General features: G+C 40.9%; 3 protein-coding genes across 3 annotated transcripts; 2 read left to right on the top strand and 1 right to left on the bottom strand.

Annotated features, from left to right (window-relative positions):
• The first annotated feature begins 2,389 nt into the window (after positions 1 to 2,389).
• LOC146622312 (uncharacterized) lies at positions 2,390 to 4,563 on the top strand. The gene is made up of 3 exons (XM_085365045.1): positions 2,390 to 2,617; positions 2,806 to 2,868; positions 3,220 to 4,563. Exons 1-3 carry the CDS (start codon positions 2,516 to 2,518, stop codon positions 4,330 to 4,332), a joined length of 1,278 nt encoding a protein of 425 aa, XP_085221171.1. The 5' UTR covers positions 2,390 to 2,515; the 3' UTR covers positions 4,333 to 4,563.
• Positions 4,564 to 9,100: 4,537 nt separating this feature from the next.
• On the top strand, positions 9,101 to 10,653 carry LOC146622311 (uncharacterized). The gene is made up of 3 exons (XM_085366151.1): positions 9,101 to 9,289; positions 9,378 to 9,454; positions 9,712 to 10,653. Exons 1-3 carry the CDS (start codon positions 9,164 to 9,166, stop codon positions 10,349 to 10,351), a joined length of 843 nt encoding a protein of 280 aa, XP_085222277.1. The 5' UTR covers positions 9,101 to 9,163; the 3' UTR covers positions 10,352 to 10,653.
• A 641-nt stretch (positions 10,654 to 11,294) lies between these two features.
• On the bottom strand, positions 11,295 to 13,459 carry LOC146622310 (uncharacterized). Its single transcript, XM_085366799.1, has 3 exons — positions 12,783 to 13,459; positions 12,330 to 12,465; positions 11,295 to 12,047 (listed from the first exon to the last, which is right to left on the bottom strand). The coding sequence occupies exons 1-3, from the start codon at positions 13,376 to 13,378 to the stop codon at positions 11,295 to 11,297; spliced, it is 1,485 nt and encodes a 494-aa protein (XP_085222925.1). The 5' UTR covers positions 13,379 to 13,459.
• Between the last annotated feature and the right edge of the window lie 9,969 nt (positions 13,460 to 23,428).

Raw genomic sequence — 23,428 nt, 5'->3', positions numbered from 1 at the left:
ATCCCATTTTGGATGGAGCAGATCTCATGTTTAGAAATCTGGCCAAATTAATCAAAACCTCCCAAACGTGACTATCCAGAGTTGGGACGAGGAAGCAGAGTTGCAGTCTTACATGCCTCTCTGCAGCTTCTCTCATCCTGTTATCCCCAGAACCCCATCCCCTTAGAGACTGTGTCAGCTCCCAAATAGACAAGAAACAAACTAAAACCCTGCAAAAAATGACTGAAACATAAGAAATCACAATGAAAGAGCAATACAGTACATGTGGTCAGGTCTGTCATGCCCCAATCCTGGTTTTGGCACCACTGTAAACAAATGCACGACAGTCCCGACCACATGTTCGCACTTTTCAGTACACTTTTTTATTGCGGCTGTTGACTTACACACGCGGCTGCGGTTTTTCAGCAGATGCAGTGGGTGCCCATATTATTAATGTGACTGCTGCGAATTTCTTTGTTCGGCTTTAAAAGTGATTCCGATGCTAAACATGACTTCCACATGACTTTTCTGCCAGGTAACTTGCGCCCCACCTGTCAGACTTCTGCCCCACACAGGGGGGCGCATGATAGGTTCAAGCTACAAACCTATCCGCTGGAACGTTGAAGACAATATAATTACACAGCAAAGCAAGACACGAGTAGGCAAAGTTCTTCATGTTACTCATGCATGAGGGAGTCCTGCCTGGAGCCAAGTGTCGTTCCACCACTTGACCTCCGTCAGACTCTCAGCCAGGTCCCCCATAGCACTCCTTTTATTGTGGTTACATGAATATGCATAGGGTCATTAACATATAACATCTTACATAGGTATACATGTGAACAAAGAATACTGTGTGTGTGTGTGTGTGTGTGTGTGTGTGTGTGGTCAAGATGTGACCCTGTGAAGACTCCCCAAAGGCTGGTGCCAGGAGTCTAGGGCTCCATCTGAACAAAAGGCTCTTATACTTAAAGAAATATACGTGTGTTTGCTAAACCATATATCAGCAAAAGAGAAGATACGACCTCTCCTAGGAGGTGTGTGATCTATGCCAGAATACTCTGTAGAGGAGTGAACGCACTCCCCTCTTCCTGCTACACAGAGTTGTTACAGACCTCCTTGGATGAGACATTCTTCCAATCTACAAATGATTATATACTTCTAAGCATATATGGTTAAATATTTCTAAGCATAAATGACAATCAACAATACAAAACCTAACAGCGCACCACACACTTTGAGAATTACTGGCATAACCAAACGGAAAAAGTTTATAATTGTGAGACTACATTTCATAGTTAGCATCAAATTAGTGGCTTTAAAAAGTTAAAGAAGAAAGTAAAAGCAGAAGAAAATGCACATTTAAAAAAGCAGCATAATATGACATTACTCTACAGTAGGGATGGGTATCGTTTAGGTTTTATCCGATACCGGTGCCAAATCGGTACTTTTGAAACGGTGCCGGTACTTTTGAAACGGTGCCGGTGCTCAAACGGTGCTCAAACCGGTGCTTAAAGAATGGAGAACACAAAATTGGTCCAAAAACCTCTCATGTTCAGCTGTTTTTTGTAAAAATATAACAATGTTAGCCTTTTCTGCAGCTATGGGGCATATATGGCATCACTCTTGGCTGGAAGCAGTGCTTAAACAATGGAAAAAACACAAACTTTGTCCAAAAACCTCTCATGTTTAGCTGTTTTCCACTTTTTCTTTGGTCATTTTATCCTTTTTAGCCAGGGTGAAGGGAGTATCTGCCATCAAACAAGAAGACAGCTGCATGTAGCTATGATGGTGTTTGCTAGTTCACCTTACATGCATTAATGTAATAACGTGGTTAGCCTACTCAACGTAAATTAGCTACTCACGCAGAGAAGAACGGCTGCTGACACCATCATCCGTCATCATTTCTGCTACACTGGCAGGGCTAGGGGCCAGGACTCTCCTCTTCGTGTTTTTGGGGGATGTTGCATAACAGGCAACCCACCGGCAGTAGATGTGCTCGGTGTGAGGTCTTGCAGCAAGCTATCAAATACGGTGCATTTCTCGGCTTTTAAAAAAAACGCTATGCGTCGCCAGGTGTTTCATCGGATTTGAGGTGTTACCTATGGGGCGCCGTTTGTAAACTGAAACATGCCGAAATTAACAGCAACATTTTTCCACATTTAGCTCTAAATCTTACAAAAACATGTTTTTTCGAGTCATTTTTTACAACATTTAGTATAATATTTGTAACTTTTCATATTTAAAACAGGATTTTAAATGTTAAATCTAAATGTTAAATGTTAAATCTAAATGTTAAATGTTAAATCTAAATGTTATATATAAATCTAAATGTTAAATGTTAAATCTAAATGTTACGGGAAACTAAATATTTAGCTAATATGCAAATTTATTGTACGGGTCAACGGAAATACCAAAATAAAAGCTTCAAGAAAACCTCCCGCGCTAAAGTGTGCCGGTCGCGGTCAGGTTCTGTGTTTGCGCTCCTCTTACGGTCACTTTTGACTGCCATGAGCTGCTTCGACTATTCCCTACCAGCATGTCCAGCGATTTAGCTGAAAACATTGGAAGAGCCGTTTTGTCGGCCATCCAACGATTCAGCGGTAATGCACCCTCGACCTCACAAACGCCGCAGCACTTGGTAAGTTTATTGTATAGCATTTTGGACGGGTTGATAGCAGTGTTAGCAAAACTAGCAAAGCTAAATTACTTAGCTAGTCCTCAATTATTTCATTTGGTAGGCAGCAGACAGAGATCGAACATCATACAACTCTATTTATTTATTTGGTAGGTAGGTAACAGTCGTTCTTGATGTAAATGTTTCCTTAGGAATCCAGCAATGCACCTGGACCAAGTAGACCTGCCGTCTCCACTGGGATACCATACTGCTCGGTAGGCCTTCTTACACATATCATTTAGCTGACTAATTTTTGTTTTTTCTTTGGTGTAATATGTCACCTTAAATTAAATCCTGTCAAAGTAATGATTCTGATTCTACATACATTTCATCTTCTTAGGGGTCCATCACTAGCAGTGTCACATCACCACCAACAACATTCACAAGTTTTACGTCATATTTTATTACTGTTTTTGCTGTGAAGTGTCTTTTGATTGCTCACTTTCATATTTTAAAACTATTGATAAAATATTACTCTAGCTAATCTGTCACAGTACAATTGCCTCAAATTACCCATCTTTTGTTATAGAATTGTGCTCATTGAGATTTTCTGTGCCGTGTTCTAGGATGGTTACCAAGGAAGGCTTCAGATTTCCAAAGAGGAATTGGAAAATGTTCTTTCCCTGAAAACATCTTTTACTGAAGCTGCATCTATCCTTTCCATCTCCAGGCCCACTCTGTATAAGTTACTGCAAGACTATAATATCTCAGAGTCAAAATTCAATGTAATCAGTGACCATGAGTTAGATCAGATAGTGTCCCAAATAAAAACTGAACATCCAAATGTTGGAGAAGTGATGCTGATGGGTCATCTGCGTTCCAAAAACATAGTGGTTCAAAGATGGCGCGTAAGAAAGTCACTGCGGAGGGTGGACTCGGCTGGTGTTCTATCCAGGAGAAGAACTGCAGTTGCTCGGCGAGTATATTCTGTGCCTCATCCAAATTTCATATGGCACATAGATGGAAATCACAAACTGATTCGTTGGAAGTTTGTTGTTCATGGTGCAATAGATGGATACAGCAGGATGTTGATGTTTCTTCAGTGCTCCAGCAATAATCGAGCTGAGACTGTGAAAGCCCTCTTTACTGCAGCTGTTGGACAATTTGGCAGACCCCTGCATATCAGGACTGATCACGGAGGAGAGAATGCTCAGATTTGGGAGGACATGCGAGCAAGCAGGGGTGAAAGCTCTGTCTTAATGGGAAGTTCTGTGCACAACCAGAGGATTGAGCGTTTCAACCGAGACTTAAACAACAACTGTAGCCGCATTTATGCACCTATATTTTATGAATTGGAATCACTTGGTATCCTAGACTTAGAAAATGCAACAGACCTATTTTGCCTTCATTATGTGTTTCTACCACGAATCAACCGCACTTTGAAGGAATTCAAAGCTGGATATAACAATCACTCTGTTTCCACTGAAGGTAATAGAACTCCCATCCAGCTTTTTGCCTGCGGAACTCATGTGTCTCATCGTCACAACCCAGAACTTTCTACAGCAGAGGTCTCCATACCCTCCTTGTCAAACTCTGAAAGTAGGTTTGTCCCATTAAATGACAGCGATTTACAAGAGCTATATACAAGCATTCACCCTTTTGAAGAAGACAACAATAATGGTAAAACATTGTTTCAACGAACACAGCAGTATATTTTTAACAAACTTGTAAATGTGTGACCTCAACCACAGGATACCAGTGATGTTCTAAAGAGTGATGACACTTAATATTCTTAAATGCTGTACAGCAAATGCAGTTTTTGTACTACTGCAGAAGCCCCTCCCCTCTAGCAGTGATGCCTCCTGCCACATAAGGACTCAGAGTTAATGACTGACAGTGACTCATAGGCTATTCAGAAGGCTACAACCACTTTTAGTTTATGGGTAAAACCAGTTATTCAGATTGAAGTAAAGATCAAATTCACACTGTAATACAGTATAACAGTGAAAATTATCAACACGGAACAGTCAGTCTTTAAATCAATTCACAAGATTATCTACAGTATTGTGCTAATCATTGTAAAGTTGCAATAGTCTTAATAAATGTTGCTGTTAGATGTCTAAGTAATCCTGGCTTGTTCTACAAAGCATGTTTAGTATACTCTGTGCATAAACTGTTTTGAAGTGTCCTTGTTTAAAAAAGAAAAGCTTAATAAAATTATTGTATTACACCAGTGACTTTATTGATTTGTCGTTGAAAATACAGAGTTAGCATTTTTATAAATCTATTGAAGCTTTGAAAATTATTACATTTCAACTATCTTGTATGAAGCAAAGTTACTTGAAACTACAATTAATGAACAGGATTAGAGTTAACAAACCCACCATTTTAATTTCACTTTTTTTGGAACATGTTTAGATGGTGCTGAATAAAGCTCCATTCATGAGTGCTACTAAGAAGCAGTAATGAAAAGCATCATCATCAGCCATTGTTGTTTCATTCACAAAAAGCTGAAGCTCATTTGCACGTGTGTGCAATCGGGAGATGTTTGCTTTCATCGTGAATGAATGTTATTTTAGGAGCTGGTTGAAAACCTATGGCTGGAACCTTGCTGCTCCCGGTGGCAAAAGCCAAGATGTGACCAGGCCTCAAAGCCTTCACAAATGCCTCTTCATCCTTGGTAAGAGTCCTTTCTCCAAGTGAGTCTCTCAGCTCTTCATCTAAAAACAAAGAAAAACCACCGTTAACCTGGGGACACTAAAATAGTTAAAGCTTGAGCTAACAACTAAATGATGGCTAATGTTTTTATAAAAAATAGAGGTTCTGTCTTTGCCTTGCTTGTCAGTTGTAAGCTATCATACATCTTTATTCCTGTTTTGTGTGCGCGCATGTGACATAAAAAGACAAAGTTTTACTTTAGTGTCCCGAATTGTTTCATGGCCAGACTACATTATGTGAATTTCTGCTTACTTTCGACACACTGGAGAAATTCCCGAAATTTGACCACCATCAGCTCCTCTCTAACTCTTCTGTTGCTCCCAAGGACAGAATAGCTTGGCCTGAGAACCCCAGCAATTAAACTGGCTGTCAGATCTTTGTCCTCCCCCGATAGGTCAAGCAGAACACGCAAACTGGGGTTCTCTCTCAGGAGTGATAAAATCTAGACAGAAAAGTTTAAATAATGGTTAAATTCCAGTTTTAAATATAAAAAGTAGCTCACTCTAAATGATTATAAAATAATGACCAATGGACTACTTGCACTAACACTTCCGCGTTCTATGTAGTCCTGCTCCAGTGCTTCCGGTGCGGTTAAACCATGGCGACGTTCTACACTCGCTGCCTACAAGAGCTCCCAAAATTGAACATCACCGATGTTCATCGGATTTGCAGAGTGACGACTACCCCCGCCAGCAAATTAGATAAAGGATTTAAGTTATATGCTGCATCATATATACACAACTACGAAGGTAAGAAAACGTAAATTAACTGACAAAGAAACGCTAGCTAACGTCAAATGCAAACACTACGTTACTCCGCTATGTCCTTCATTTGATGTCAGTTCTCTACATTACATGTTTTCTTAAACGGTGTTTTATGTCGTCCTAAACTATAGTTGAGGTTTTCTTAACTAATGTCACTTTTGTTGTTAGACACTGTTATATTAGCGTTAGGTAGTTGGCTAACTATGGAGGTAGTTAACTACCTAATGCTACTCTTGCTAAGTGTAAAATATATATGTTTAAGACATGCTGAAATGAGTAATACAGAAATAATGCTAATGGTACTTGTATCTTTATTCAGTGTCCAATAAAGACAGGTTGTCAGGGGAGGTCGGTGTGAGAGCCCTGTGCTACAGGTCGATGAGGAAGAGTGAGGCACCACACAGACTAAGTGTAGGTGTTCCAGATCTACTGGCGTTTAGATCAACTGGCGTTGGTCGAACAGATGTGTGGCAGACTTGCGTTTCAGGAGCTGCTACCGACAAACCAGCAAAAAAACGCCAAATGTGTCACCTGTGACACTTGTGAGGTTGTCTCAAACACACTCCGTCAGTCTTGATGCTGTTGAACAACAAAATGTTTAAAAATGTGGCGAGTTCACCTGGTGATATCCTCATGCGCGACGCGATCGCGAAAACAGCAAACAAGTAACACCACGCCGTTGTTGTTCACAGGACACAAAGAGTAAACGATCGGGAGACTCTTGTCGTCGTTATCGTTCCCCTCGCACGGTTTATTCCTCCGAATTCAGCGTTTTTGCTTCACAACTACAGCGAGCTGTTTACTTTGTGCACTAACATGGAGTAGAGTCAACCAGCGCCACCTCTGGCCAAGTGCCACAGCCTACAGCCAGATCAACCTGTGACACATCTGCACCACGTTTGAATTCGTGTCATGCACATTTGTACCTTTCAATTGTGTCTGTTTGTGCGTCATGCAAACAAACCTTTGAAATGAATGAAATGATATCATATATTTATTATCAGCCTACATTTGTACAAAATGCCAAATGACATACACATAAGAATCACCATCCTGATATCAATACTTTTGCCCATACGAAAAATGTCGTGAACACACTAATATTTCACCAGTGTTGTAACATCACATGTCGTTAGCGTAGTCTGTCTGTGTCTGCCCTCTGCAAACAAACATGTTAGAGTTGGTTGTGATATACAGTCTGCATAAGTGTGGTCAATCTAATAAACATTTGTAAGGAGATGGCAGTTACTGTGAATGTACAGCAGGTGATTAGTAATAAACAGTCAGACAATGACCCTGACAATCTCATTCAATCTTGCAGATTGCACCTTCTGTGGAAAGTGATACCACACGGTGTGTGTGGACTTCCCTTGTGCAGAAGGCGACTACAAATGTTGTGGGTGCTAAATAAACAGAAAAAAGTGATCCCTGTTATCTTTGCTTACTGATTGTTTTTAGTGTTGACAATCCACATTGCTGGCATTGCATCTTTCAACATGTTTGTGGGCAGATTTGGATGTACCAGGGGTAAGTGCAGCCACTCAGCCTCTACTCACTGTGATCATAGCAGCAGGTGCAGATGTGTCACAAGTTAATCTAGTAGTGGGCTATGGTCATGTGTTAGTGGTGGGAACAGTCATATCCACTCACTCTCACTGGCTGTTTATTACTAATCACTGTGTAACTGCTGTGAATTCACAGTAACTGCCGTCTCCTTACAAATGTTCATTAGATTAACCACACTTATACAGACTGTATATAACTCCAGCCATGTTGATGAATTGCCTATATTGGCTGGAAATATTCATTTTCAGGGAAAAGACACAGACAGACTATGCTAGCGACATGTGATGTTACAACACTAATGAAATATTGATGTGTCATATTTGTCCAAGGCGTATTTCATTGTTATGGAAAAAGAGAATATCAAAATCATGATGACCAATTGGAGTGGTGATTTCTATGACTTTGTGTATATAATTTGGAATTTTGTACAAATGTAGGCCAATAAGGAATATATGATATCATTCCATTCTTTTCAAAGGTTTATTTGCATGACGCACAAACAGACACAATTGAAAGGTACAAATGTGCATGACACGAATTCAAACGTGGTGCAGATGTGTGTCACAGGTTGATCTGGCTGTAGGCTGTGGCACTTGGCCAGAGGTGGCGCTGGTTGACTCGACTCCATGTTAGTGCACAAAGTAAACAGCACGCTGTAGTTGTGAAGCAAAAACGCTGAATTCGGAGAAATAAACCGTGCGAGGGGAACGATGACGACGACAAGAGTCTCCCGATCGTTTACTCTTTGTGTCCTGTGAACAACAACGGCGTGGTGTTACTTGTTTGCTGTTTTCGCGATCGCGTCGCGCATGAGGATATCACCAGGTAAACTCGCCACATTTTTAAACATTTTGTTGTTCAACAGCATCAAGACTGACGGAGTGTGTTTGAGACAACCTCACAAATGTCACAGATGACACATTTGGCGTTTTTTTGCTGGTTTGTCGGTAGCAGCTCCTGAAACGCAAGACTGACACACATCTGTTCGACCAACGCCAGTTGATCTAAACGCCAGTTGATCTAAACGCCAGTTGATCTAAACGCCAGTTGATCTAAACGCCAGTAGATCTGGAACATAGGCAGGAAGCTGTGTAAAGTTGTTAATCCCCGTTCTGTGGGGTTCAGTTCATTTAAGCATTAGTTAAGTTCATTCCTAAAGGCCCATCAACTTGAATGTTTTCCTTGTCTCCCTGCTTTATCACTCCTAATTTGACTAGTCAGATAGTTAAATCAACGTGTGTTTGGGTGATCAGAAACATTTGACAACAAGTTAATACTGCAAATATACACAATCTAAGTTATTACAGTTATCAAGCATGGTTAAGTTGTTTTAATAGGGAGAGAAGGAAACACTAAGCATTCAGGAGGGTACGTAACCATAACACTGAACTATGTTCCTGTTCGGCTCTTCCATGAAGATGTTACATTTTTAATTTTCATTCTTTCTTCTTAGATTAAGCTTCTGGATTCATCGCCGGTGATACTGACACATAGCCAGTGCTCCTGTGTGGCAGGCGCTGTTATGTGCAATCACACAGTGGCATTGCTCTTCCAAACAGCACACTACTCACAACTCAGAGTGCCGGTTGTCCCCCCTGTGCATAGCTGCACGGAATCTGAACAGCAATGGCACAAGCCACGGACAGTGGTAATTTAAATGAGGTTAAAGTTTTTGAATTAGTCCATGTTTACATATGAACAGCAACACCATCCATAGTAAATGTGTCTTCTGTTAGGGTGTGAAGCCAGGACCCATCAACTCCATGATCTTCACTAAGCCAGTACCAAATAGGATGGCCCAGACTGGAGTACGGTAATTACATTTGTAAAATTTGGTTTCATGTGTTACAAATGTATGTTGCTATTTTTTTTCATACATACATGTGTCAGAATAGGTATTAATTTACATACAACATTACACTTTCTGAAGACGGCTAACTCAGTCATGTACATATACATCCCAGTCTCTAACTTATGCACCACTGTTTTACACCTTTTAGTTTTTAGTTTAGTTGTTGTTCAGTATAATAACCTTCTCCTTTACATTATTGTCATTGATGTTTTCTTTAGGAGTGGCTTCTACAGAGGCATGGTGGGTCCGTTACCAGATCCCTGCTTGTTCAGAATAACGGAGGCATATGCAAAATTTAATATTGAGGACAGGCCACTTGTGACCACAATGAACATGAGACCTGACAAGCCCCTTGTGGAAAGTGCCTTTGGGCTGGTGCAGGAGGGCAGTGTTCTGTCATATCAGCAGCCGGTTTTGACAACCCGGTACATCACACTACACCGCGATGCACCACCAACACCGCACTTGCCTCTGGAGGGGTATGACATCTTGCCATCAGATTGTGTGTTTGTGTGCTCAGAAGAAGAGCTTCTGCATCTGAAAAGCTTGTCTGTAACTCTGGAAATGGCTCACAAAATAGAGGAAGCTACACGTGAGCAAAGCTCTTCGTCTGAGTGGCATCAGCTCCGAAGGCCCAGAGTGACTGCCTCTAGGTTTCGGGAGGTGTGTCACGTCAGAGGCCAGAGCTCGGCCGAGTCACTAGCAGAGCGTATATTGAAGGGAACAAGGCAGACAGCAGACATGAGGAGAGGAACTGAGATGGAGCCTGCAATAGCAGCAGAGTATAGTAGGCTAATGAATGTTAACTACTCACCCTGTGGTCTGGTCATTCACCCCATTGCTTGCTGCATCTCCTGATGGTGTTGTTTTTGACCCCAATGAATACCCCCAGTTTGGCTTCGTCGAATTCAAATGTCCCAATGTACAAAACTTTATTGACTGCAAATATGTGCAGATGGAATGTGGTACCCCTAAACTAAAAAAGAGCCACGCATATTACTGGCAAGTGCAAGGACAACTGCTCATCAGTGGGATGCAGTGGTGTGACTTTGTTGTGTGGGCACAAGAGGACTACCTAGTGCAAAGAATATACATGGATACAGATGTGCACAATGCAATCAGAGAAAAGGCAGACTATTTCTTTTTTTACATATATATGCCAAGATACCTTTGTTTGAAAAAATGAACAGTGAAAACAGCAAAAAGAAAAACAGATCCTTCAGGCTGGCTGGAACAAAATAACTGATGTTTTATTTTCAATATATTTCATGAATTCTTTTGTTGTTACATGTTACTTTTATGTGACATCAATAAACTGTTATTTAAGCAATGGCATCAATTTAATTTTTAAAAACACACATTAAAACATTGAATTTGTGCAGAACTTATTTACATGGTAAGTATTTAAAACTCCATGCCTAGCATACTGATATACATTTAGACAATAACACAACTGAACTGTAGAAAATGACAAATGGTATTTTTGATGTTACAAAAGTTCAATGTCACTTATGGTTTTAAAACGATTTAGTGATTTACTTTATAATTTTGATAAATAGTTTTGTTGAATCTGAATAGTAATATAGTAGTATAATTAAACAGTATTATTAACATTAAACATTTGCAATGAATTTGAATTATCAATAACTGAAACTCAACTATCAGCACTCAAGTACCAGTTCTGTAATCAAGTATTGTCAGCTGAGAAGGAAGAAATTCAACTGTAGTGGCCTCAGCTGCAGGTCATTTTCCATAAGTTACTTGTACTGGCACTGGTGTCTTGGGAAAAATCCATCTTGTCTCACTTAACCCATTTTTTAACTAATGCTGTGTTCTGGTAATTTGACAGCATACATGCCACTGCAAACAGTTGGTTGATATTATAAACATGTGACATGGTAATGATGCTATCAAAAAGTTTGTTCTGTTTGATCCTCATAATGACTCGCTCCACATGTACCCTGAGTCTGGCTATGGCCTGCGTCTCCTTAACCTGGTATGCTGGCATCTGCTTCTGCTTAGATAGAAAAGGTGGGCAGTACACTTTGCATTTACAACAATCGGTGATTAGGAAGCCCTTATCTACCATCACTGCCATGTCTTCAGTCAACTTCTCAGCAATGCCTGATTGTTTGAATAGTTCCTTGTCACTAACCGAACCAGCATACAGATTAGAGATGAATGTCACTGGACCATGTGGAGCTATGCCAACCAGGGCTTTCATCGTACAGTGGGATTTGTACGAAGAGTACATTTCACTTTGGAGAAGTGGTGAGGATGGTGTCTGACACCTCAGCTCTGTACGGTCAAGGATCATCTGGGTGTCTGAGAAATCTTTGAATTCCTCAGGGAGGTAAGCTTGCACTTCTTCACGTGTAAGCCAGATGCACTGAGACCCCAGTGCAGTGGCAAGAAAATTTGTCCATGTTGCAATAATGCGGCTCACTGTGGACTGGTGTATGTTAAATCGGTGTGCCAGGTCCCTCTCCTTCAAACCAACTGACAGGAAAACCAGGAAAAGAAAAAACTCATCAATTGGCTGTAGCAGCTGCCTCTGGAAGGTGAAAACAAAAGGGAAAATGTTACTCCTTAAGCTATGAACTAGTAAAATTATTCTTTTCTTGGCTAAATGTTTTGTAATGGTTAGGCATACCATACTGTACCATGGGGTAAACAATGAGGTGCTGTAGTGCACAGGTGTATGTATGTAAAGGATACTGAGTCTAGCATACATACACCTGTGTATGTATGCTACTGTACATAATGTAATGTTATTGTACATAAATACAATAACATTACACCTCTAGTTCTAACTACCAACAAACCCATAACCTACTGTTGATGTGCGTGCAGGTGTCAACACTTCTTCGTTCCGATTGGCAGCTGACTTGGCTCTTGAAACCCGGATCATTTTATAGATGCAAGGCTCAATCAAAACCCAGAATGCCATCAAATGATCATAGCTTGGAAATCTATTCACGAGAGAGACATACATCGTGTCAATCATTAATTAACATTACACACTGACATAAAAATAATGTGATCTGTGACAAATATGCTAATGGCATTGCTGTATAAAATAGTCTGATTAAGAGTATTTGGTGTTGTATTTTACCTGTAGCATTAGGATATCGTTTAAATACTAAAGCATCTACATAAAACATACAATCAGCAGAGAAAAAGTAAATTTCTATTTTGTTTTCATTAAGACTGGAAAAACTTTCGAAATTTAACTGATGGTGACCTTGGTATATTTTAAACAGTTAGCTTGAATAGAACTTAGATGTACCTGGTATAGAATCGGATGTCAGTGTCGGAGCCAGCAAAACGCTGTAACCCAAATTCTCGCTGGACACGTAACTCCTGTATTTCCTTCCTCAGAGTCTCCACGTCTTTGGACAGGTCTTCTGCAGCTGATGCAGATATGTCCAATGCAGACGGCTCAGGGACTGAGCAGTAGTCATGATCTCTTGTAAGACTGTGCTCTTCTTGATCGTCAGGAGGAACTAGTTCAGGGCGTCGCTCCGTTCTCTCCCAAACACTACGCCGCGGTGGTTCAACTTTATAGCCATTCCACTCAAAAAGTGTTGGTACAGCACCTTTAATAAGCCTCCTTCGACCATCGAGGGTTGTTGGCTCTATGAGTTGATCACTGGCAAAGTGTCTGCAGCAGACCCTGGTGTGAGAGGTAATCGTGAAATGATCCCGGCGTATATTTACCAGCCATTGTCTTCTCAAGTCGGAATGGGTCGGAAAGGCATGAAAACTTAGTATGCCGTTAAATTTGGCTGAAGCTGAACAAAGTGGGACACAGCAATGCTCGGAGTATTTCTTCTCCTGTTTTTGAAAATGTTCTGTTTTAAATACTTTCCTTTTTATACTCATTCTGAAGCGACATTAGCATAGCTACCGATAGATAAGCAAACGTACCGGAAACGCACAAGCGGTACTATTTGGAAACGGAAATACGTCACATGCCCTAGTGCAAGTAGTCGGTGAGCTGATTTTGTGTATAGAGAAAACAGAAAACTTAGCAAAGGACCAATTTATATTGCACCAACTAGGTAATTCCCAAACAAGGTTATTATTACTAAACTAAAACTAAACTAAAACTAGATGCAACAATTTTTTAAGGCAATTAAAAATTAAAACTAGATTTAAAAAGAAAATGTGTGAGCTATTGTAAAACTCTTTAACATGAAATAAAATCTAAAGAAAATGTTTTTTATTATAATAATTTTCTGAAATCTTGTCTCTAACGAATACTAATAATTAACAAACTCTAATGCTTACACCTAAACTCATAAAAAATATCAAAAACTAAAGATTTATAAACAGTAAAAGCTAAACTGAAACAAGAAAATCCACTCTGAAAACTAAATGAAACTAATCTAAATAAAAACAAAAAGTCAAAACGAAATACAAATAAAACGAATTTGAAAATGAAAACTATAATAATTCTTCACAAAGAGCTTTTAAATAACAGACAAACAGTATCTAAAAGTGACATCCTTAGTGGTGGATTTGGCCCTTGACTTCATCAATCTACTGTTCAATCTCATCAAAAATGGTCTCAGTGAAAGCCTGGCTGCCAAGAAGCCATTCATAAGGAAGGGAAACAGGGAAAAAGGGCTGAGGTATGTCAAGTTACTGGCCTGAAAATCAGTGAAGGCTTTGTCATGGTCTAGTCCAAAATTTAACTGACAGCATTGGTGATTTGAATGGCCTATATTTGTATAGCGCTTTACTTAGTCCCTATGGACCCCAAAGCGCTTTACACTACATTCAGTCATCCACCCATTCACACACTGGTGATGGCAAGCTACATTGTAGCCACAGCCACCCTGGGGCGCACTGACAGAGGCGAGGCTGCCAGACACTGGTGCCACCGGGCCCTCTGACCACCACCAGTAGGCAACAGGTGAAGTGTCTTGCCCAATGACACAACGGCCGAGACTGTCCGAGCTGGGGCTCAAACTGGTAACCTTCCGATTACAAGACAAACTGCCAACTCTTGAGCCATGATCGCCCCAATTTTATCAACATTGACTGAATTATGAATGCAGTACCATCAGATTGTTTTTGTTCTCACCATGTAATACCACCGGAAAATATTCTGATTGGCAATTGCTTAATTGTTCAGCATGACAATGACCCAAACCCACTTCCAATGCATTAAAAGCATACCTGGATTAAAAAAAAAAAAAAAAAAAAAAAAAATCAGTCATGGATTGGCCATTTTGATGTGTTTTTGTAACTTGAATTAATTTTTTCCACCAGTTTGTACAGTACTCTGTAATATACTGTATTTCAAACCTCATACAGGCATGCATCGACTGTGTGCTAGTATAGATTTTCTTTTAGTCATTTCAGTTTTCACTATTGTTACGCGGCATTAGTGGAAGATGGTCTAGTGACCGATGCTCTTTAATTTCTGTTATTGTTGCAGTACTGTGTCCTACTTGGTTATTTCAGTACACAAGAGCTTTAATATGTTTTGGCACATTTTTCTTTTGTACTTGTAAGCAGTCCTCAAATGAATAAATGAACATTTGTCCTTTATTGTTTTCTAAAACTCAAATAAATGATACTTTAATAATAAAACTCAGAGCCAAAAAATAAGCTCACTGTAGAATGTAAACTAGATCAGGTGAAAATAAATAGTTGAGGGCAAAAGTATCATGATGGCCACAGTGAAAAAAACAAACAACTTTTTACACTTCTTTTCCAGCACAGTGTGTGGCTCTGAGTCTTTTTTTCTTTCTGAAGCAAATTCTTTTTTTACAACTCCTAAATGACATATTAAGATTTTTTTAAAATGCATCACAACAGCCCTATAAAAGCATGACAGTGAAAGGCAGTGAGTTTCCCTACACCAAAAACACAGTTACAATCAGAGATTGGTAAATTCTGTAGCAGATACTACTCTTTTCCCAAACTTCCCTGATTATGGAAATTCAAAAAGCAGTTGTGGTTACGTGAGATACAAAGAAAGACACAGCACTTGAGGCATAACACTCGTGATGTCTTCTGACAGTCCCCAAAACGGCACCTGCCCCCCCTCTCCCTCTCCAAGCTGCTCCGGCCAGTGACCTGAACCGTCATATCGTGTGGCTGCGTCTGGCAGAGGACTCTCCTCCACCAGGATGGGACTGCGGGTTTCATTTGTTGTGTGAACCTCTGCTGCCGGCGGCTGGGGAGGAACTGAGTCTTGGGTATCCGAGCTACTAGAGAAGATCAAAGCCTTGGACACTTCCAATCTGAAAGCCATGAGAGTCAAAGGTGGCACGGATGCTCTGAAATCCTGTCGATACAGGAGCCAGGAGTTTACCAAAGCCAGATCCGTGAGGTACCAGAGCACTGCTTGGGGCCAGCAGCTTGGTGCAGAGGCCGTGAGGGGAATTGCATAAAGATTTTTCAGTTCTCTGTGGAGACGGGCCGACATCTGGGCTTTCTCAAAGTTTTCAATGAGAAAGGCCGCGCTCCTTTGGCCATTTCCCGCAGTAGAAAGTATGAAGCCACAATGGGATCTGCGCAGCATCAACTTCCCATCTGAGCTCACAAACTCATCACCGATCTGTCCTCGAGCCCCTCCCACCCTGCCTGCTCCATGAACCCCAGCAGCTAAAAGGCGTTCGAGCATCACAGGGGTGGACAGTTCCTGTTTGCAAAGGAACACCATACTACCTTTGGGGACCATTTTTTCTACAGCACCTTCTTTGTCTGAGAGATCCACCTTAAGATCGACATGTAAGAGTAAGCCGTCAAATCCAATTAAAGCAGTGCTGTAGAGAGACAGTTTGTTGTTGTGCACCTTCCCAGTGAGAGGAAGTGGATATTGGTCAACTGCATAATCGCCCTCTCGTCTTAATGACTGGCACCCTGCTTTGAAACGACACAATAATGGATGAACTTTCCACAGGGGATCAGCCTGTTTTGAACCATCTGAGCCATTTGCCTCGTCACCACATTGATCACTATCACAAGTTCCTTTGTGGGGATTAGCGTTGGCTGGATACTTTGAAGAAGTCAGCTTCAGCGTGCGAGACAGCTCGAGGAAACGGGACAACGGGATGGCTTCAGCAATCAACGGCACCTTAGTCAAGTCTTCCCAGTAGAGCTTTGCACTGGGAAACTAAGAAAGTAACAATAGAAAAAAAAATAAAATTAGGTTTTAGCATCTAACCAAAAATGAGGTAATAATTTCAGTAATCAGACAGGCAGAAATACAAACCTTCAAAGTTCCCATTGCGATGTGGATCCCAACAAAGCGTGCAACTTCCCTGGCCGTGACAGCGTCAGGCATGTTGGACAGTTTATTTGTACAGTTGGCAAGTTCTACCCAGGTATCCCAACCAAAGTACTTAGAGAAGTAATCAATGGGCTCTCTGGTTCTGTTGCCATCTCTTGGTGCATTAGACGGGATCACGGATGTTGGCAAACTAAGGGGGGAATAAAGTCAAAAGAACATCAAGAGCAAATCTTACATGTATGTAACAGAGGAACAACAGCAATAATAGAAAAAAAAAAAAAAAAAAGAAAGATATTTAGAGTTATTTCTAGGGCTGGGCCATATCATACCATTCACGGTAATACCGGTATGATGTCGGGCAACGATAAGAAAATGATAAGAAGATAAGAAATTATACGTACATGGCAGAAAAAGCATGGCAGCAACGGAGAATGGGAAGGGCGAAAGCGGATCGTTGAATGAAACAGATGAACCAGACCTGGTTTGTTAAAATGCTGCAACTTCAGTGGTGTGGAACTGGTTTGGCTTTCGTCCGTCAGATACACAACAAAGCACAATTTTTGGTAGAGCATGCAAGCGGGCCATTGTTATTACCGTGTTTTACGGAAAATAAGTTGCTCTTAAAATCCTTTGATTTTCTGAAGAAAAAAATAAATAAAAAATCGACAGTGCCCCTTATAATTCTTATGTATGAATTCTGGTTGTGATTACTGACCTCAAACAGATTTTATGTGGTACACGGCGCTCAAAAATCTGTAAAAAATGTTTTAGTACAACTTTGCTAAGCTATGAAGCCGCACAGCTTGATGGATTGTCAGAGCATTACGGCTACCGTAGGCAGGAACCTCGCGGAGTGATACGTACTGTGCTTCAACATAATATTACCGTATTGTGTGTGTATAACCTCTTTTTAAGTTTTGTGGATACTATGCATGGTTACGCTGAGGATATGTCGGCCAATTTCCACTGGAAATGCCTTTTGGTTAAACTGCCAGCAAAAAAAATTGCATTTTCACTGTTAAATTTTTATGTAGCTTTAATGCACATAAAAATAAATAAATAAATAAAAATAAAAACAGCTGCTCGTTTAAGTGAAAATGCATTAATAGTGCAAAAAAACCATCAAAGTTGCGGAGTTGTAAAGTAGTTTTGTAAAAAGTTTTGTCTTGCGTAAATTATATCATCAGTTATATCATTATCGCAAATTTTCAAATATATATCATGATGAATATTCTTGGCCATATTGCCCTGCCCTAGTTATTTCTATGTATGATAGTTTTGTAGACTCAAAGAAAGTCTTACTGTACCTTTGCGATGTGTGATCTGACTGTTGTGCGCTGATGGCCGAGTTCTTGGAGAAATAGGCCATTACTTCTGCTTCTGAATCAAGCTGAGGATCTGACAATTCAAAGCCACCCATATCCTCTTCATCGGGACTTTGAAGGAGAAACTCACGAAGATCTGGTAGGTGAATGGTAAATGGCCTGCATTTGTATAGCGCTTTACTCAGTCCCTAAGGACCCCAAAGCGCTTTACACTACATTCAGTCATTCACCCATTCACACACTGGCAATGGCAAGAACAGCCACAAATGGATGTTCCAGCCATTTGTGGCTGGAACATCATTCACTATGACTCTGAGGTGCTGCCACTCAGAGTCCGACACAGCTAAAGGACAGATTTATTATGTAAGAGGATCATCTTAAGTTTTATTGACATCATCAATAAACAGCTTAAGAAAATCTCTCAAATATAAATACTAATCATTCCACAAAAGGGAACAAACCTTGTTGCTCGATGACCTCAGGATCTGAAAAAAGACCTTCGACTCTTGTTTCCTGATAGTCTGGTACAGAATGGATCGATTCACCTGTTTAAACAGACTCAAAATTAATATATAAGCCTTTAAGTAGTATTTGGAGAATACCAAATATAGAAATCGATAAAGTCAAGTCTCTACCATTTCTATAACTGAAAAATACTGGCGATCGTCAGTGCAACCCCTCAACCTGCTAGTAGACACACCTATGTCATCAATTTGAAAATCTTATGTGGTCCTTGTCATCACAATCACAAAACTTTCAGAACTTACTCTGACCTTGGTCACTGAGATTTTAACTCATCCACAATTTTTAGTAGATGCACCTATGCTATCAATTTGAAAATCCTAGATGACTTCCTTCTTGAGTTATTGCACTCGTAAGATTTTCAAAAATCTTGATCTCTGATATTGACATTGAGGTCACTGAGACTAAAATCACCTGAGAGTTTTAGTAGCTGCACTGACAGTAATAATTTGAAAATCCTCATCCCTACATTCTCAAGTTACTGCATGAAGGAAATTGCCGTCCCGGGTTTCCTCCGTGGCGTGAGCGATAAGCAGAGTTCTGTCCTTTCCTTCTAAGATTCCTAATTATTTAAAGTAACACTCAGGTATGCCATTCAGCGTGTTAGTACGAGCTCGGGAGCAGCTTGGGAGAACAAGAAAACAGAGACTGCTTTAGGTTGCCCTCCCAATCGACTCAAAGGTTTATTTGATACACAGCAGTTTATATAGAGGAAAAAAAAGGTTCGTGTGTCAGCAAGTTCTCAGTTCAAACCAGTACAGACCAAATAAGGAAACGTCTTCCTGCCTTGTGAGCAAAGAAGTATCCTGTGTGTAGTTTATCAGCTCAGCTACAATTTATGATCATCCCAGCAAAATACACAGAATACAGAGTTCTTTCATTAGTGAATTCTGAAACAAACCACCTAGCCTTTAACGAGCCTCCTTCTAAGAGATAAGGAAGGGAGGATGGGAGTAAGGAAGTGGTCTCATCTCTGTGGTGTTTTCGACCTTGAGGTACCAGCTTGTGAGTCTTACACCTTAATTCTTGGGTCAGAGAGAAAGAGAAAAACAACTAGTAGATGGGCCTTATTGAGTAACAGAGTTTTCCTGCATAATGTCACTATAAAACAATATCCAGTAAATGCTACCATGGTACTAAAATACCTAACAGTTCCCCTCTTTTATTATTTTTAAAAATAATAACTCAAATAGAAAGGAAAAATCACAAATGTAATAGTTCACAACCTAATGTTCAATATACACATCAGGAACATCATTGGTAACATCTGGCACATCCTCAGGATCAATTTGTGCTAATTGCAAATACATTGAAGTGGCTGTACTGGTAGCTATATGGGTTATCATTGAAAATGTGGCTTGCAGAAATGTGAACATGGTTGCAGTTTACAATACAAAATAGCAAAGAAAAATCCTAAAGTTAATGCGATAGATATGATAAATAACCTAAATATATAAGAAAGTATATAAGAAAAACAGTTCTTCAGTCGTCTCCTGGCCTGGTCCCAGGTTCGAGAGACACAGAATAAGCGTCGTATGATGACAATGGGCATTTCATTTTCTCCATTATCAGGATGGAATGAGTCTGGCTTTATCAGGTTAGACATCATGTGGTACTTTTGGCTTTCTGTTCCTGCTGGATGTTTGAGTACCTTGTTGTTGTTCTTTCAGGCGTTGTGTGTTAATCAGTGATTGTGTGTGTGCACTGGATCCGGGCGCTGGCTCGCCTGAGATGTCATCTACCCGTGTGTGTTTATTTGCTCTAGTTCCGGGCGCTGGCTCGCCGGAGATGTCGTCTGCTTGATCCGACGCCTGAGATGGTCCGATTGGGCTGGTCTTAACCCTGCTGGCATGAATCCACTGAGGTTGTCCGTCCGTAAGGATGCTGGTTCTTCGTCACTGCCAGTAAAGCCTGGGGGCTGGAACACGCGCGGCCTCCCAGAGTGTCCTTGGGTTTAGTGACTTCTCCAACATGCATCTCCTTGTCTCCACTGGTGGAACTGTGGAGGGGAAAGGCTGAGAGAGACAAACTTTCTGATAGTTATTATTCAGTTTTTCTACCAGGTTGTGAACATCAGTGGACAATGCAATATACATCACCTTCTACTAGCGGTGCCCCTCTGGAAGCTGACCATGGTGTTGGGAATAGTCTTATTTCAAATGGAAATAATTTGGTTACTGTAGATTGAGTCATTCTAATCTCACACAGGACTTGAGTAAGTAATTTGACCCAGGTCATTAAAGTTTTAGCACACTTTTGAATTACTTCTAATGTGAATGAAGATCCTCTATCACTGTTAATCTGGTGAGGTATTCCGAATCTGGGTATTATTTCATTGCTCAACTTTTGACAGACTACTTCTGCAGTTTCTTTTGAGGTTGGATAAGCTTCTACTCATTTACTAAATTGATCCACTATTACCAGTAAGTACTTGATGCTTCCTTGCGCTGGCATATGTGTAAAATCAATTTGTAATGTATGAAATGGAAAATCTGGTTGTGGTAAATGCTGATGTTTTGCTTTTGAGCTACCTACATTAGTTCGTGCACATGTTAAACAGGTTGCTAATATGCTTTTTACTGCATGTGATGTTTTCTCAATTACAAATCTTGATTTTATTGCCCCTATTACCCCTCTTTGTCCGACATGACTCACACAGTGAAAATGTCGGGCAAGGACTGGCATCAGGGAATATGGGAGGGCAATCAAACCCTTAAGATTTTGTATAAGCCATCTCTGTCATCTAAGGTACAGTCATTATTCTCCCAATAGGTGTAATCACATGCAGAGGCTTGCTCTTGTATAAAGTTTAAATCAACATTTGTTTCTAAATAGTCTGGGAGTGTAACAAGTGGCAGCTGTAGGGGCACAGATAATACTTCCTGCGGAGGTGGGAGCTGTGATGCAGCTGCAGCCTTGGCTGTCACGTCTGCTAAGGCATTACCTGTTGCTTCGTCTGTGTCAGCTGTACTGTGTCCTTTCGTTTTTACAACTGCAACGGCCGATGGTAGCTGTATAGCCTGAAAAAGTCTTTGCACAAAATCAGAATTTAGCAATTTATTTTCCATCAGCAGATCTAAATCCTCTTTGTCTCCACAATGTGCCAAAGTCATGCACAACGCCAAATGCATAGCAGCTGTCTGCGTAAATTGTCACATGCTTATCCAAATGTAGCTCACAGGCGCGTATTAAAGCCATGAGCTCTGCTTTTTGTGCTGAGTGAAATGGTAATGAGTGAGCCTCTAGTATGATGTCAGGCACTGTTACCACTGAATAGCCACAAAGAAATGAGTTGTCATTTGGCCTTGAACAGGACCCGTCCACATAAACCGTGGCTGAGTCTGGGATAGGTGTCTGCTCTAAATCTGGACGTGGTGCTGTCGATTCCTGTATACGTGTCATGCAGTCATGATCGTCAAGCCTGTCTGAGCCATCCTGTCGGTCAGAAGAACACAGCATAGGATCAATAAATGTGCTGGCGAATTGGGTGTGCTGCTCGCTTTTATAGTGAGATTTGCATATGTTGTGTAGTTATGTTTGCTAGAATGGTCGTGACCTGGTGATTGGTGTGTAGAATAGTGTCATGTGAGAGTGTGAGCTTCTCGCAGTCCCTTATCATGATAGAGCAAGCTGCTACTGCCCTCAGGCAGGCCGGCATTCCTGAACAACCACGGACAGCACCTTTGAGTGGCGGAGATCAGCACTCCCTGTAATGCATTGAAAGAGGCAGTCATTTCTGTGGACCACAGTATTCGAGGAGGCTTGTCTTTTTTACAACAGTCACGCAGAATGTGGTCATGAAAAGAACAGTCTGGTATCCACTGTCTGCAATAGTTCACCATGCCCAGGAAGGACAACATTTCCTTCTGTGTAGTGGGACGAGGGACAGAGGTCACAGCTTTGACCCTGTCTGCAGTCATGGAACGTTTTCCGTGAGACAGTGTGAATCCCAAATTGAACAGAAGTCTGACAGTACTGCATTTTCTTTGCTGATGCTTTGTGGCCAGTCTTTTGGAGGTGCTGGAGAAGCATGTGTGTAGCAGTTTGACATAGTTTTTCACTCGGAGCACAGAGGAGGAGGTCATCCACATGTGGATCAGGGTGCAGCCCTGGAGGAGTGAAGCACCATTGAGAAAGCAGCAGAGCTGTCTATCATGCCTTGGGGCAAACGAGTCTAAGTGTACTGCTTATTTCTATGTGTGAATGCAAATAACGGCCGTGTGTCTTACTGAGAAAAAGGAGCGGAGCATAAATCCACCACGGTAAAATGTGTATGCAATGCATGTCAATATGCTGTGAACATCTGAAACGAGAGGTGGCAGAGGAATGTTGACTGCATTAATTTGCCTTAAGTCTTGTATGAAACGCCATACGCCAGGTTTGTTAGGCTTTGGCACAGGATTGACAGGAGTGTGGGCTTTATTGCTCCTGTAGTCAATAAATCTCCTATCATGACATCTAGGGCTGCGGCTTTTTCGGCAGAAATGGGATGTTGCTTGACATATACTGGCTTGTTGTGTTTTAATAGGTGTACGTGATAAAGTGTACAGTCAATAAATCCTATATCATTCTCACTTTTTGACCACAATGTCATATTCTGGTATTCAGCTGGCAACGTAAGTGCAGAAATAGTACAGTCGATAGGGTAGGTTAGATCTATGTGACGACATATTTCGTAACCTATGTCTGAGTTATGTAACAAAATCACTGTTTAACCTTAGAGAAACAAAAGTGTGGCTCCCAGTCATGGGATTACCTGTTAGTGGCGTCTGTACACGTTTTTTTGGCACAGTGTGTGACATAGAGTACCGGACAAAAAGGATGTTGAGTTCATTC

Source organism: Diplotaxodon limnothrissa, linkage group LG11 (assembly GCF_057381915.1).
Source record: "Diplotaxodon limnothrissa isolate DT_005_m linkage group LG11, D_limnothrissa_male_GT1.1, whole genome shotgun sequence".
Classification (NCBI taxonomy): domain Eukaryota; kingdom Metazoa; phylum Chordata; class Actinopteri; order Cichliformes; family Cichlidae; genus Diplotaxodon; species Diplotaxodon limnothrissa.
The sequence above is the reverse complement of the archived record's forward strand: the minus strand, read 5'-3'. Positions and strand labels throughout refer to the sequence as shown.

Bases quoted from the DNA above. Each gene is read 5' to 3' on its own strand.
- LOC146622312 (XM_085365045.1), top strand. From the start codon at position 2,516: ATGTCCAGCGATTTAGCTGAAAACATTGGAAGAGCCGTTTTGTCGGCC. The intron at 2,618-2,805 runs GTAAGTTTATTG...ATGTTTCCTTAG, and splicing joins CACAAACGCCGCAGCACTTG to GAATCCAGCAATGCACCTGG. The intron at 2,869-3,219 runs GTAGGCCTTCTT...GCCGTGTTCTAG, and splicing joins CTGGGATACCATACTGCTCG to GATGGTTACCAAGGAAGGCT.
- LOC146622311 (XM_085366151.1), top strand. From the start codon at position 9,164: ATGTGCAATCACACAGTGGCATTGCTCTTCCAAACAGCACACTACTCA. The intron at 9,290-9,377 runs GTAATTTAAATG...GTCTTCTGTTAG, and splicing joins GGCACAAGCCACGGACAGTG to GGTGTGAAGCCAGGACCCAT. The intron at 9,455-9,711 runs GTAATTACATTT...TGTTTTCTTTAG, and splicing joins ATGGCCCAGACTGGAGTACG to GAGTGGCTTCTACAGAGGCA.
- LOC146622310 (XM_085366799.1), bottom strand. From the start codon at position 13,378: ATGAGTATAAAAAGGAAAGTATTTAAAACAGAACATTTTCAAAAACAG. The intron at 12,466-12,782 runs GTACATCTAAGT...TCTCGTGAATAG, and splicing joins GACATCCGATTCTATACCAG to ATTTCCAAGCTATGATCATT. The intron at 12,048-12,329 runs GTAGGTTATGGG...TTCACCTTCCAG, and splicing joins CACCTGCACGCACATCAACA to AGGCAGCTGCTACAGCCAAT.